The sequence below is a fragment of the Schistocerca americana genome, chromosome X (genome assembly GCF_021461395.2).
Source record: "Schistocerca americana isolate TAMUIC-IGC-003095 chromosome X, iqSchAmer2.1, whole genome shotgun sequence".
Classification (NCBI taxonomy): domain Eukaryota; kingdom Metazoa; phylum Arthropoda; class Insecta; order Orthoptera; family Acrididae; genus Schistocerca; species Schistocerca americana.
In genome coordinates this window covers 610,246,350-610,263,426 of record NC_060130.1, presented here as the reverse complement: position 1 = coordinate 610,263,426, position 17,077 = coordinate 610,246,350, and the positions used below count along the sequence as shown (strand labels likewise).

Genomic DNA, 17,077 nt, shown 5'->3' with positions numbered 1-17,077 from the left:
TCCAGGAGTGTATGAATGTAAGTCGGAATTTCAGACTTAAAATACTGTTTTTTTATAGCTGGTAAGAGATTTGGAATTGTGACAGAATACTACATCTATATGTGTACAGTCACTTATAATTAAATGGTACAAAATGCTTTTAATATATTGCTATTTTAAAGAAAGAATGGGCTTACATTACACAACTTACATAATAATATCATATATGATCAAACAACAAGTAAGTAGCTGAGATAAGAATTTGCAGGTATTTCATATAGCCATTTAAAATAAATACATATGAGTACAAAAAATACAAATTATCAATGTTATTACTGGTTGTGGTGCTACAGCTGTAGTTATCTAACTGACTGCATGTTTAATATGACAGCCAAATTCTTGCTATGGAATCAGAGATGGAACATTTTTAGTTTCTTTCATATAAAGCAACTCAGTATCAAAGAAACATACCAGTAATAATGGATCTATGCACAAGAGTCCATCTGGGCTGGGAAAAGAGATCTTGATTTCTGGGTGGAAAGATAACAAAAAAGCAAGTGTACCCATCTGTTGTCGTGACAGTGATGAGATTTTTATGAGAGAAGTGACACTAGTAATGAATTGTTTCCTTCTGTGTAACAACAGATTTATTCTCATATATAAAAACTACAATATGAATAGCTAGTACAATGTGAATATTTAATATTTTAGCTTTATGTGATGGATGGAACACAATTTTTCAAACCCATGATCACAAAAACCTTAGCCACTCTTTTCATACAAGTAATGTGTGAGTAGTATTATTTTCTAGAGAAGGCTTTTTAAACAATCTAGTTCAATACTTATTTTAACTTTTACTTTGTACCTTTTTGTTCTTTAAATTTGACTCTCATTTATAAAATACTGTGTATACTGAGATGTAATGGCAAACAGTAAATTTTGTAAGATATTTTAAATTAATTTCAAGGCAAAAAGTGTCCTATGCACTACAACTGATGTTTCATGTGCAAACAACAAAACTGTTGTGTTTTATGAACACCACCTTTAATGGTATCTATTGGCCAAAGGCTGTTTTCTGGAACTGAAATATTAGGTGCAGTTATCCAGTAGATTCACTGAGTTGATCTGAATTTCTTTTGGAAATTGGTCTGCTGTAAAGCAGTTGCAGAACATTGTTATACAGAGTAGAACTGTGTTGCTGCAGATGACTGCAACTCTATTTGTCCCATCTTAAACTGAAGCCGCTGAAGCCATCGTAGAAGGACTATGTTACTCAAGGAATGAGTCTCATCTGGAGGTGGCATTGCTGGTGTGACCACAGGTGGAAAGTTACGACATCCCTGAAGGCGAACATGCAGATGTCCTGGAAGCTGTGAAATATGGAAATAGCAATAAGCACTAATTACTACAGGAAACTCAAATAACTGGTTGCAAGGTGTGAATCAAAAGATTGGACTTCATATGAGTCATCACACACCACAAGTTTGAAGATTATCTGGCAAAATTAAAGAAATGCATTGAGAGAACTGTAAATACAGCATTATCTCAACGAATGTAGAAATTCAAATAATACAATTTTTTTTACTCTTACCTGGATATGATACGCAAACAGAACAGGACTCCAAATTGGCAGAAGTTTACTCAAAACAGCAGAGTTGCATTCAAGAAGAGCTTCTAGGAGGCTTAGAAAATGTAAATTGACCATTTCTGCCAACTGAAACAGCAACACGTTTTATACAGCTGTAGAAAAGGCAGGATTGTTTAAACAAGTGACAGCATATATTATAAGACAGATGTCGCAACTGAGAATGTATATCTCATGCTAGAAACATGGCAAGTGGAAAATAGTGTAGAGGAAGATTCACACATGATATCAGCTGAAGAATAAATCCACAGCATGCAACTTTAAGGAAACAGTGTGACCTTTTGGAGAATTATGGAATGCATGTGATGTGCAGGTGTGACTACCATACTGTATTAGACGAAAGGGATCAGAGAAAGCAGACAGCATTAACTGGAGGTTTTGAACCTTCCTACAACCAGTCATTCCATTGTAAAATGTTTCAGTGACAATTGGTTAAGGACACATTGACCCCCACCACAACACCTTTCAGACAACCACCATGACCAGTAAGGATTAGAATGCCATCTTGTCAAGAGGTAATGGCAAGATACAGAGTCGGAGCACATACACTGTCATCAAAAGTATCCAGACACCCCAAAAAAACATATGTTTTTCATATTAGGGGCATTGTGCTGCCACCAACTGCCAGGTACTCCATATCAGCAACCTCCGTAGTCGTTAGACATCACGAGAGAGCAGAATGGGTCATTCTGCGGAACTCACGGACTTCGAATGTGGTCAGGTGACTGGGTGTCACTTGTGTCACATGTCTGTATGCAAGATTTCCCCACTCCTAAACATCCCTTGGTCCACTGTTTCTGATGTGATAGTGAAGTGGAAACGCGAAGGGACACATACAGCACAAAAGCATACAGGCTGACCTCGTCTGTTGACTGACAGAAACCTCCAACAGTTGAAGAGGGTTGTAATGCATAATATGCAGACATCTATCCACACCATCACACGGGAATTCCAAATTGCATCAGAATCTACTGCAAGTACTATGACAGTTAGGCAGGAGGTGAGGAAACTTGGATTTCATGGTCGAGTGGCTGCTCATAAGCCACATATCACACTGGTAAATGCCAAATGACACCTCGCTTGGTGTAAGGAGCATAAAACAGTGGATGACTGAACAGTGGAAAAACGTTGTGTGGAGTGAAGAATCATGGTACACAATGAGGCAATCTGATGGCAGGGTGTGGGTATGGCGAATGCCCGGAGAATGTCATCTGCCAGCATGTGTAGAGCCAACAGTAAAATTCGGAGGTGGTGGTGTTATCATGTGGTCATATTTTTCATGGAGGGGGCTTGCACCCCTTGTTGTTTTGCATGGCACTGTCACAGCACAGGCCTACATTGAGGTTTTAAGCACCTTCTTGCTTCCCAACATTTAAGAGCAAAACAGGGACGGCGATTGCATCTTTCAACACGATTGCGCACCTTTTCATAATACACAGCCTGTGTCGGAGTGGTTACATAACAATAACATCCCTGTAATGGATTGGCCTGCACAGAGTCCTGACCTGAATCCTACAGAACACCTTTGAAATGTTTTGGAAAGCCGATTTCGTGCCAGGCCTCACTGATCGACATCAATACCTCTCCTCAGTGCAGCACTCTGTGAAGAATGGGCTGGCATTCCCCAAGAAACCTCCCAGCACCTGACTGAACATATGGCTACAAGAGTGGAATCTGTAATCAAGGCTAAGTGTGGGCCAACACCATATTCAATTCCAGCATTACTGATGGAGGGCACCATGAACTTGTAAGTCATTTTCAGCCATTTGTCTGGATACTTATGATCACATGGTGTAGCTTTCAGATATGAAGACCACTTGTGTCTATGAGTGAATGACCACAAAATGTTTGCATGTAGTCACTCTGGACAAGAATCAGGATTCCTTTTAGCCATTTATCGCATGAAGTAAGATAAGTGTTGTCATTGGTACATGATTAAAATCAACATGACAGTGAATATTATTCATAAATACTGTTAATATACAAACATGTACTAAATACAATATATGTTAGAACACTGAGTAAAGTAACTAGTCAAGCATTTAAATACAATAAATAAATTAATATAAATAGATATACAGGATGAGCTAATAAGACAATGTATATACTTATCATCTGTGAAGCTAATAACAACAGCACATAAGCAGAATAATCAAGACCATAAGTACAGTTACTATCTTACAAAATGATATCTGCATTGTTTAGTTCATAAAATTCTATTATACTGTAAAATACATGGATGAGAAAAAGCATTATAACCATTTGCTTAATAGTGTGTTGGAACACAACACAGCAGCAGTTGTGTATGGCGTGGCTTTGACAAGTCCTTAGTAGAGTTCTGAGTGTATATGACACTAGATGTCTACATACAAGTCATGCAACTACTGTAAGTTACAGGTGAGTGGGTTGTGGGTGTGAAGCTAGTGCCTGATAAGATCCCAGGTGTGTTCCATCAGGTTAACATCAGGCAAATTTCATGGCCAAGGTGTCAATGTGTGTTCAGTATCACACTCCTCAAACCACTGTAGTATGATTCTGGCCTTGTGAGACAAATAATAGTACTGCTGGAAGATAACATGGCCATCAGGGGAGACATCAAGCACATGAGTATCAATAATTTTCATGTAGTCCACAGCTGTGCTGTCATGGAGTTTTTGATTACTTCCACAGGCCCCATGGAGGTCTAAGTGAACATTCTCCAAGGCACAATACTCCCTGCCATCCTACATCCAAGGTGCAGTGAATATTAATGTAATTCATCTAACCAGGAGGTATGTTTCCATCAATCCATGGTCTAATCTCAATGTCTTTCCAACCCACTGCAGTTATGGCTAATGATGTCATTGGATCAACATAGTGACATATAGAGGTCAACTACTCTGGAGCCCTATGTTCCACAGTGTGCTAAACAATGTGCTTCATAACATTTGTGCCTGCACCAATATTGAAATCTGCATCAGACCTGCTACAGGGTTGGCAAGCCTCTGACCTCCATATCCCATGATGAGGTACAGATGTCCAACACCTGGTCACCTACTTGTAGTTTCACTATACTTCAACCATTTTTTGTAGATGCTCATGACAGTAGCATGCTAACAGCCAACCAGCATTGGTGCTTCTGAGATGCTCATTCTCAGGTCCTGAGCCATAACAATATGCCTTAAGTTTAAGTTACTTATGTCTGTGAATTTTCCCATTTGTGGCCTGTATCATTGCAAGAATAATTCCCAATTCACCTGTGCTCTGCTTATATACTTTCCTTGCTGCGTCACTTGCCTGAAAGTTCACCAGGCAGCATTCAGTCTTATGGATGGTAGTAGTCCTAATGTTTTGGCTCATCAGCGTAGATTGTCTATTAATCAGTTGTTCTGATGTTATAGCTATGTATTTCATCACTGTTAAAGAGTTTCATGTCAATATTTCTGTCAAAGAGAACACAGCTGTAAATGTATGGATTTACAATGCTCAAGTAGCCTGAGCATAATAAAAAATAGTGCAACAATGCACCTTAAGCCTACTCCTACAAATTATCTGCAATAATCAGTTTTAGTATTTTGAAAATGTCAATAGTGTGAAGACTGTGTTGTCAAATGAAAAAGCAATATGAAATATGTGACCGGAGTACATTACTTCAAAGATGTTGGTCATCTCCATCTGTGGTGTGTTTGAAATGGTATGGTGGGTAGTTACCTGGTGATTCTGTCATCTAGTCATAAAAACAGTAATTTCATATATTGCTTTATTTTGTGTCCCATCTGGTAGCTAGGTTACATGATCATAAGTAGAGAGCTATAGCACTGCATCACCTACTGAGGAGTTGGTCAACACACTGTTAGTCAGTTGCAATAATTGGGCAGATGTACGACTCAGTGCAGGATGTGCCAAGGCACACAGAGTTAAACTGTGGAGCACAGTACAGATGACAGCATCATTATGGACAGCTAAGAGGTGTGTTTGCACAGGACAATGAACAACAGCAGAGCTTGCCTGCACAAGGTGATGGCAGCTATGCTGTTAAGTGGCCCAAATACAAACTGTGGATCCCCAAGGTAGGCAGCCTGCACTAAATGAAAGTTAACCAGCAGATGGCCCACCAGCTGGAAGCACCAAGTCAGCAGCATTTGGACTTAGGCAGACTCGCTGCTAGTGTCTAGGAGCAACAGCTTGATGATCCATTTCAGGATGTTGATCAGTGTAGGCTTCCCCTCATAGCTGGCTACTGGTAGTGACTGGTACTGCTTCTCTAGAATGGGCAGTTATTGCATGAATGTAGTCCACCAAAGTTTTTGAAAAGTCAGTGCTTTCCCTCCGTCAGAACTGGGTCACAAGGTGTACTCATTGGGCAATCATGACATTACCACCCCATGGACCCAGTTTTTCCACAGGCGTAGCGTGTCATGATGATGTTGCAACTTCACTTTTCAGGAGACCCAACTGATGAATTTAGCAATTTCAAGATAGTCTGAATACAGGTTCTTGCACAAGAACACCTAGCACTGAGGTCACTCTGCAGTGACGTCTATCTGCTGAGTCAGTCAGGGGTCTCTTCTGCTAGGCTAAACAAATCTGTGGTGCAGTGTGTGTCCTCTCTTTGGAAGATCTGTTCCACCAGATCACAGAGTGTCCATCCTTCTGGAAAAGGTCTCAACTCACTTTTTGCACCTGACATGTTAGATTTTCTTTACTGTAATTCAGCTTGAACCAAAATGTCCATTGGGTATTTACTCAGCCAATTCTTACTTCCTAAGGTTGACTCAGTCGACAGGTAGCTGGTGTAATTGGCTCACAGGTGGGAGAGCAGTTTTCTCCTTAAATAGATACAGGCTGCACTAGGAAGAGTTAAAACTACAGTGGTACCAAAAACTGAAACACTTATCATCAAAACTCTGTGGGGCCAATTATTATGGTACTGCTGCATGTGTGAGCATCTGCTCCACATTCATCCCTTCTTTTTGGGTTGCTATTAGCTTGTGCAGTGAGTGAAGAAGGTCGTATCCAGTGGTGTCATTGAGATGGGTCAGTTTCTGGCCTGGGAGTACTCCCAGTAGTTTATCTGGATAGTACAATAAGTATTACCCCATATTCACAATGATAGTACCAGTTGTGGTATCCAGGAGATGAAAAGTTGGTCCAGATATGTCGTAAGTTGTACGATTGATTAACAAACCACTGCCTTGCAGCTGTAGTCATACTGTACCCCTTGGTTGATCTTGCTCATAATGACTTGCAACAACCACCCCATGCTCATACATGGATTTTATCTAATGTAGCTCTGCTTTTTGAAAATAGGGTTGCAGTGCCAGGACATCCCATGATTATCCTTTTGCTCTGCTCCCCCTAGAAATAACTGCACCTCACATGCTTCTGTAACACTCTTGAGCACTTGGGTCAGGCTCACACACAAACCCATTCTCTTTCTGTTACTTCCACAGTAAGGATAGTATGTCACCATATGTCCCCCTACATAATCAGTTACACCAAAACAAATCTCATCTTAAGTACACTGACAAGTGAAACAAATCAAAATGAGCAATCTCCCAAAGCCCCAAACTAACAAGACAAATAACCAAGAAAAAATAAAAAAATCAGAATGAAATATAACTGTTAACAGTGATTCTCCTAGATCCTGTATATTCCTCTACATATAACAACAGGGAAATCCTCAATGTGCCATAAATCATATAAATCCCTTACTAATCATCATACAAAAGTCACCTAAAGGCACTACATGATTAATCTCCAATATTCCAATCAGTGAGATATAGGACAAGAAAAAATCACTTCAGATACCAGAAGTCTACAACATAATCCACTACATATTGCAAACATGGAAAAAACATACTGCTACTTTAAATCACAAAAAATGTATATTCAGAATACCATAAAGAACCCTATAATTACCATCATCACCAAAACTTCACACACACAAAAAATAAGACATTAGTAGACAAAATTCTTCACAATAAATGCAGTCAATCTCTCAACCATCTATGATTCTGGTGATGCTGCCTGGGAAAAGGTAGCTGCAATTACTCTTCCTTCCCCTGTTTAGAATATCCAGTGTCCATGATCCACACCTGGAAATACACTATCAAGTATATACAAAACTCCAGTTATATCACCTGATGTCATTTTATAACAGAATTTTGCCAGTTCACTTAAATATAAAACACATTATTATGCTCCCCTCTTTCTAAGACCTTAATGTGAATGGAATTTTGCATGTGGCTTCCATGAGTGCTTCTGGTTGCCTATTCATCTTCTTACCCCCTACATTCCTCTTAGAGATTAATGCTACCACCTGCAGCAGTGTTTCTGGTGCACCTTTAAAAGGATGAAAGCACCCCACATACACAATAGTCATATGCATAGGTAACTGTAATTTGACATGCACTGGCAATGGAATTTCAACAACTTGGTATGAATGTTGATACTGAGTGATGGCACTCCTTGTCTTACCATCCTGGGTATACGGGCTTGTCAATGTTACCCATTGCCCTAACTAACATTCTTGTAATGTATTATTATGATGCCCCATTCTTTCCTGGCATTCAAGGGTCTTGGTGTTCACCTTTTGCACTCACTTCCATAACTCCTTCAATACCCTAGTGAAGTTCCATACAGGTTTCCCATTCTTTCCCATCTTTGATAACCTCATATGGTGGAGGTACTTTGCTTCCATACACTATCTCATATGGTAACAGACTTGTGTTGTCATATATTTTTGAATTATAAGCTGCTACCATCTATGATAAGAAAAGATCCCAGTCATTATTGTGGCTATTGAAGTAATATCTCAGCATCTTACTTATCCTGCAATCAATGCATTCCAACTTTCTATTAGCCCATGGATAATAGGCTAGTTTGCAGTTTGTAAACATGTAACTAGTGGTATAACTGCTTTGTCAGTTCTGACATGAAGTTGGTGCACTGGTCTGGGATTAGCAATTCTGGAACTCTGAACTTTAGCAGCTATTCATTTACCATCACACACACTATCCTGTCCACCTATTGATTTGTTGATTTGGAGTAGTGATCAATGCCATACACCAGGAGAAATGATCTATAATAGTCAGAATGTAGCAGTTTCCCACTGGTGTCTGGATAAAAGGTGCTAAAATACCCATTCCTGTTATCTTTTAAGTCTTAGTTGTCTCTGGCAACCTTTGTAGCATGACTCATTGATGACTTAAATCTTCACATTGTGCAAATGACACAGAATTTTGTACACACTGATCTACATATTGTTTCCTTGTTCTCCAACACTAACATTCTGTTACTCTTCTGTCTGTGGTTCTATGACCTCCATGCCCAGGTAATACATCATCATATGCTCCCTATCTAAAATACCATGGTTCTTACTCAGTTTGTGAATCACTTCAAAGTCAACCTCACTTAGCTGTAATGCCCACGTGTAAGTCTGCCTGATTGATCCTTCAAACCTAACAACCACTTCATTGCTGCATGATCTGTCAATACCTAATATTTATTCTCATATGGATGAAACTAAAAGTATGTCAGGATATGGTGGTCATGCATGTGTGAGGTGTGCTTGCTTGTGTGAATGAATGTGTATGTGTTTCCTTTTCTGAAGAAGAATCTGGCTGAAAGCTGATGTTTAAGTGTCTTTTCATTGTGCCTTACTGCAACTCAAAATGTCACCTTACAGTGAGTACCAGTCTGTCTTTCCCTATGTTGTTGATATTCCAACTTGTAGTTTCCACTGCTATATTCTGGTTGTTTCCCCCTCGTTGGTAGCAGAGGCTGAGATCAGCAGAAACTTCGTTGTACATATACACTTGCAGTTACACGTGTTCTGCTCTCAGAACAGTATTACAGTGTTTATATTTGTTCATTTATTTTTTGTGTAGATCATGAGCACTGTCAAAACACACACACACACACACACACACACACACACACACACACACACAGGGTGAGGCAGCTAAGTCATAACATCCCTTGTATCTCACCAACCATAATAGATACAAAGGTGCCCTTTGGACAGTGAATTGCAGGGACAGGGGCTACTTGCATACATCACATTTCATGTTTGTGCTATTTTTTATTACAGACATATGAGGCCATCTTTGTTTTTTTTAAATGGAACCCTATGTTAAATTTTAGCATAACATGATGGACTTAAAAAGACGGTTTGAAATATGTGTATATCATAATATTTAGGTAAATAGTTTTTGAGACACAGATATGTTCTCATATTGTGTTCGTCCTTCAAAGCATCATTGTCCAATATGACCTTTCCTGTTGACCACTGAGGAACTTAACAGAGAAGGCATTGTTTTCCTGCTTCTCGATAACACCACAAGGTGATACACGAGGTAGCTGGAGAAAAGGGTATAAATGTGCTGCTTGGGTAATGAGACATCGCATTTCTGTCACAGTTCCTTGGAGCAGACATGTACACCAACGAAGAAAAGTTAGATATGGTTCTAGTGTATGGTGAAAGCAGAAGAAATGCTGTTAGAGCAATAAAGCAATATGGAGAGCTGTATCCTGATCGTGAGCCTCCTATGCATGAGCTTCTTGCACATATTTTCAAGAAGCTACTTGAATAGAGATCATGGAATGCCGTACAGTGGATAAGGCAGAAAACTGCAGCTGGTGAGGTACATGAAGACAGCGTTCTAGCGTTCACACATAATGACCCTACTGTTTCATTACAACATATTGCCTCAGAATGTGGTATAAGTCACTGGCATAGATTTCACCCGTTTCACCTCTCATTACATCAAGCACTCACTGGTGTGTATTTCGAACAGCACCAGGAATTTTGCCAGTTTGCTCTGCAGCACCTACAAGATGATCCAACATTTTTTGAATGGGTGCTTTTTACTGATGAAGCGACTTTCACCAACCACGGTAATGCGAATTTGCATAATATGCATTACTGGTCAATAGAGAAGCCTCACTGGCTTCGACAGGTACAGCATCAGCAACCGTGGAGTGTGAACGTGTGGTGCAGCATCGTCAGATATGTCATTGTGGGGATGTACGTCATTCTGGGTATACTAAATGGCAATAACTATGCTCAGTTCCTGCGAAACATTCTGCCCATTTCGCTGGAAGAGGTACCACTAACTACACGTCAGTGCATGTGGTTCCAACATGATGGCTGTTCTGCTCACTCTTCCCGTGTGGCTACAGAGCTGTTAAATGAAAATTTCCTGGATTGTTGGTATACTAAATGGCAATAACTATGCACAGTTTCTGCAAAACGTTCTGCCCATTTTGCTGGAAGAGGTACCACTAACTACACATCAGTTCATGTGGTTTCAACATGACGGCTGCCTTGCTCACTCTTCCTGTGTGGCTACAGAGCTGTTAAATGAAAAGTTCCTGGATTGTAGGATAGGACGATGTGCTGAAGTGAAGTGGCCAGCCCGGTCTTCTAATTTGACCCCTCTTAATTTTTTTCTGTGGGGAGCGATCAAACATAAAGTGTATGTTCAAATACCAACTACGCCAGATGATATGAAGCAACATATCATCGAAGCATGCGCTGATATCTCATGTGACATCCTCGCAGCCATTCACAAATCATTCGAACGGCAACTATAAATGTACATTGCAGGAGAGGGGAAGCATTTTGAGCACATGCTTCAGTTTAGTTTTGTATCATGCATAGTATGTATTTTGCATCTTTGTGTGTATTTTCTTCGTATTGTGATCAATAGTAAATATTTTCAAATGAAAAACAAATACACTCCTGGAAATTGAAATAAGAACACCGTGAATTCATTGTCCCAGGAAGGGGAAACTTTATTGACACATTCCTGGGGTCAGATACATCACATGATCACACTGACAGAACCACAGGCACATAGACACAGGCAACAGAGGATGCACAATGTCGGCACTAGTACAGTGTATATCCACCTTTCGCAGCAATGCAGGCTGCTATTCACCCATGGAGACGATCGTAGAGATGCTGGATGTAGTCCTGTGGAACGGCTTGCCATGCCATTTCCACCTGGCGCCTCAGTTGGACCAGCGTTCATGCTGGACGTGCAGACCGCGTGAGACGACGCTTCATCCAGTCCCAAACATGCTCAATGGGGGACAGATCCGGAGATCTTGCTGGCCAGGGTAGTTGACTTACACCTTCTAGAGCACGTTGGGTGGCACGGGATACATGCGGACGTGCATTGTCCTGTTGGAACAGCAAGTTCCCTTGCCGGTCTAGGAATGGTAGAACGATGGGTTCGATGACGGTTTGGATGTACCGTGCACTATTCAGTGTCCCCTCGACGATCACCAGTGGCGTACGGCCAGTGTAGGAGATCGCTCCCCACACCATGATGCCGTGTGTTGGCCGTGTGTGCCTCGGTCGTATGCAGTCCTGATTGTGGCGCTCACCTGCACGGCGCCAAACACGCATACGACCATCATTGGCACCAAGGCAGAAGCGACTCTCATCGCTGAAGACAACACGTCTCCATTCGTCCCTCCATTCACGCCTGTCGCGACACCACTGGAGGCGGGCTGCACGATGTTGGGGCGTGAGCGGAAGACGGCCTAACGGTGTGCGGGACCGTAGCCCAGCTTCATGGAGACGGTTGCGAATGGTCCTCGCCGATACCCCAGGAGCAACAGTGTCCCTAATTTGCTGGGAAGTGGCGGTGCGGTCCCCTACGGCACTGCGTAGGATCCTATGGTCTTGGCGTGGATCCGTGCGTCGCTGCGGTCCGGTCCCAGGTCGACGGGCACGTGCACCTTCCGCCGACCACTGGCGACAACATCAATGTACTGTGGAGACCTCACGCCCCATGTGTTGAGCAATTCATGTCCACGCTGTCGCGGCATGCTACCAGTGTTAAAGACTGCGATGGAGCTCCGTATGCCACGGCAAACTGGCTGACACTGACGGCAGCGGTGCACAAATGCTGCGCAGCTAGCGCCATTCGACGGCCAACACCGCGGTTCCTGGTGTGTCCGCTGTGCCGTGCGTGTGATCATTGCTTGTACAGCCCTCTCGCAGTGTCCGGAGCAAGTATGGTGGGTCTGACACACCGGTGTCAATGCGTTCTTTTTTCCATTTCCAGGAGTGTACATACGAAATAATTGTGATGAATAAGGGCCTCATCATTTACATTTGTATTTCTGTTACTTAAAATATATTAAAATCTTCTAGTATTTTAATACTGTATGTTGTCTACTACTTTGGTATCACAGTTGTGAAATAACTGAATAATATTTGTGTGACACCATCAGTTAATTTTTGTGTAAAATATCACCTCGTGTATGTAATACTATTGTTGAGTAAATGGGTGTGTTTGTGTAAGGATGGACTCGCAACATTTGCCATGTACTCTGCACAAAAGGAAAGGTCACATTGGACAATGCCACTTCGAAGGATGAACACAATATGAGAATATATCTGTGTTACATAAACTATTTGCCTAAATATTATAATATACACATATTTGAAACTGTCTTTTTAAAACCATCATGTTACGGTAAATTCAACATAGAGTTTGATTTGAAAAAACCAAAGATGGCCTCACACCTCTGTAATAAAAAATTAGCAGAAACACGATTTGTGATGAATTCAAATAGGCCCTGTCACTGCAATTCACTATCCAAATGGCATCTTTGTTGGGGAGATACAATGGGTGTTATGACTTAGCTGCCTCACCTTGTATATATATAACAATAGGCAATAGGCATCAGGGGTACTGTTAAAAAATGGTTTGAATATTATCTGCAAAACAGGTCACAAGTTGTTGAGCTGAGGTCATCCAACAATATTCACAATTTTAAACTCATATCTGAACCAAAACAAATTGAGGTAGGTGTTCCACAGGGCAGCATTCTGGGGCCATTGTTATTTCTAATTTATATCAATGATATACAGGCTCCAGACAGTTCAGCCAAATTTCTACTATTTGCAGATGACACGAGTATCATAATTAGTGATATAAAAGAATCATTGTGTACTACAGCAGAGAAAAATGCTTTCGTACATACAGTCATGGTTTTATTCAAATAAGCTGACATTAAATACAAAGAAAACAAACTTTATACAGTATGGAAGCAAGTGCTAAGAGGAAAATATGTGCCTTATGCTAGATAGCAAACAAATAGAAAAAGGGTGCACCACAGAGTTTCTGGGAATACGAATTGACCAAGATTTAAACTGGAATGAACACAGTGTATATCTTACTCAGAAACTTAGCTCAGCATGTTTTGCCTTAAGAATAATATCCAAGGTATGCAGCAAAGTACATATTAGAGCGGTGTACTTTAGTTATTTCCAATCAGTTGCAAGCTATGGCATAAGTTTTTGGGGAAAAACCAGGTCAAGACTATATAACATTTTTATTATGCAAAAAAGAGCTATTCGTATCATGACACACAGCCCACCACAAACTCACTGTAGACCCTTATTCAGACAACTAAAGATACTTACAATATCATCAATATATATTTTTAAATGCCTGGAAATGATAAGTAAAAATAACTCCAGACCAACTCAAGCTACCATGATCACAATACAAAGCATTGTAAAGACTTCCACATTCCCTATGTAGCAAAAACTAGAAGTCAGAAACATGTTAGCCACTTAGGAATAAAGCTTTTAAATGGACTTCCATCTCAAATTAAAGAATTGAAAGGCAAAAATAATTTCAAGCATGAAGTAAAAAAATACTTGATGGAAAAATGCTACTACAGTGTAAATGAATACCTGTCTCAGACTGTGGATTGAAAGGTGTACTTATTATTTAAAAATTCAAACTAATTTAATGATGTTTTCAACTTTGTAATTATGGTACTTAGGAAAAATCTGTTAAATATCCGTAATACGTTTTGTGTATATCTGTAATACGTTTTGTGTATAAGGCATAGTTCATGTTCTAAAATTGTTTATCATGAGCACGTACTTTTGTTTTTTGGGTAATAAGTTCTTGTACACTACTTATGTACTACGTGTATGTAATTTTTTTGCTGTTTGTGTGTGTTTGTCAATTTATTATGTGTATGCATTGTTATGTGTTACGTGTAATCAAATGACAAATCCTATATCACATGTGTGATCTATTGGATGCTAAATAAATAAATAAATAAATAATACATGACAAATATGTACAACTGAAGCAAATGAGCTAATGTACCTTCCACAGGACCCAAGTGGAATGATCATTTTTTTAATGAACACTATAGGAAAGAATCATTTTACAAACACTCATTTACTAAGATCACATTAATGCACCAAATTTAAAATAAAAAAAGTTTTTTATTTATTTATAAGGTAATAAACATATAGAACTACAACATATATATAGACAGTCACACACACACAAAAATTGGTTCTACTGAGAAATTCATCAATGGAGTAGAAGGATTTGGCCACCAATAAATCCTTTAGGCTTCTCTTACACTGAATTTCATTGGTTGTTAAGCTTTTTATGGTTGCTGGCAAGTTATTGAAAATGTGTGTTACTGAATAATGCACACCTTTTTGTACAAGAGTAAGTGACTTTAAATCCTTGTGAAGATTTTTCGTATTGCTAGTACTGATTCCATGAATTGAGCTGTTGGTTTGAAAAAGTGATGTATTTTTAATGGCAAATTTCATTAAGGAATTAGTACCCCTAGTTCCCTAAACAGGCTTCTGCAGGATGTTCTTGAGTTCACACCACATATAACTCTTATTGCTCACTTTTGTGCCTGGAAAACTTAAGCATGGCTTGATGAATTACCCTAAAAAATAATCCCATATGACATTATGGAATGAAAGTAAGCATAGTATGCCAGCTTTTTCATTTTTATATCCCCTATGTCTGACACAATTTTGCTTTGCAAATAGAGATTTGTTAAGACCTTTCAGCAGTTCTGTGGTGTGCTCCTCCCAGTTGAATTTATTATCAAGCTGTAATCCCAAGAATTTGACACTGTCCACTTCTTCTATCTGCTTGTCATTGCATGTTAGGCATATACTCGTGGGACACCCCTCACAAGTTCTGAACTGCATGTAGTGTGTTTTTGCAAAGTATAGTGGCAAAGAATTGCCTAGGAACGAGTGATTAATGTCCACAAATATTTTATTAGCCAATCTTCCTAAGACTACACTTGATTTGCTATTTAGTGCAATGTTTGTATCATCGGCAAACAAAACAAACTTGACATCTGGTAATGTTACTGATGAAAGGTCATTGATATACACAAGAAAAAGTAAGGGCCCTAAGATGGAACCCTGTGGGACCCCACATGTAATTGGTTCCCAGTTGGATGATGCCTGATAGCTTAATATATGTCTCTATCCTAATAATACTCTTTGTTACCTGGCAGAGATATAAGATTTGAACCATTTTGCAGCATTTCCTGTTACACCATAACATTCTAATTTACTTAAAAGGGTATTGTGGTTTATGCAGTCAAATTCCTTTGACAGATTACTAAATATACCAGTTGCCTGCAATTTTTTGTCTAGTAAATTAAGAACATTTTCACTGTAAGTGTAGATAGCCTTCTCAATATCAGAATGCTTTAGAAATCTTAACTGTGACTTTGACAGTATGTTATTTGTGATAAGATGGTTATAAAACCAATTGTACATTATCTTTTCTAAAATTTTTGAGAATGCTGGCAAAAGTGAAATTGGACAGAAATTTGATGCTATTTCTTTATCTCCGTTCTTAAAGTAGTAGCTTAGCTTGACCGGTTAAATGACTGGTTACACAGATAGCTTAATATGTTACTTAACTCAGAATCACATTCTTTAATTAACTTTGTTGATATTTCATCATACCCACTAGATGTTTTTGAGCTTAAAGATTTTATGATGGACATTATTTCTGCTGGGGTAGTGAGGGTCAAATTCATATTATTGAAGTTACTTGAAATGGCTGGTCTGAGGTATTCCATAGCAGCATCTACAGAACCTGACAACCCCATCTTTTCAGTAACAGTTATAAAATGTTTGTTAAAAAGTTCTGCAACACTAAATACATCTGTCACCAATGTATCATTTCCTCTTAATGCTATTTGTCCCTCTTCATGAATGGTTCTCCTGGTCTTCTCCTTCACAATATCCCATATTGTCTTTATTTTGTTATCTGATATGACTATCTTTTCGTTGTAATATATTTGCTTTGATAGCCACATTACAGTCTTTGATATTTTGCAGTATTTTTTGTAATGTGCTATAGCATCAAGATCAGAACTGTTTCAGATTGACAGATACAGTTTTCTTTTTGTTTTACAAGATACCTCTATTCCTTGAGTAATCCATGGTTTCTTTGTAGACTTTGCTCTAACCTTGGTTAGTTTTTGGGGAAAACAGTGTTCAAATAATGTAAGCACTGTATTAGCAAAAGTGTTATATTTTTCATTCATGCCTTGAGGACTGTAAACATCACTCCAGTGAATGTGTCTGAGGAGTGTCCTAAAATAATCAATTTTTGGCTTATTTATTACACTCTTGGGCTCAGT

At 39.4% G+C, this 17,077-nt stretch overlaps 1 protein-coding gene across 1 annotated transcript in view; it reads right to left on the bottom strand.

Annotated features, from left to right (window-relative positions):
• Positions 1 to 252: 252 nt before the first annotated feature.
• LOC124554918 (protein unc-79 homolog) overlaps positions 253 to 17,077 on the bottom strand; it is an 859,177-nt gene continuing 842,352 nt past the window's right edge. The window contains exons 49-50 of the mRNA XM_047128608.1: positions 1,571 to 1,693; positions 253 to 1,349 (exon numbers count right to left, since the gene is read on the bottom strand). Coding sequence (XP_046984564.1) covers positions 1,155 to 1,349; positions 1,571 to 1,693 — 318 coding nt within the window. The 3' untranslated portion in view covers positions 253 to 1,154. The remainder of the gene's footprint in view (positions 1,350 to 1,570; positions 1,694 to 17,077) is intronic.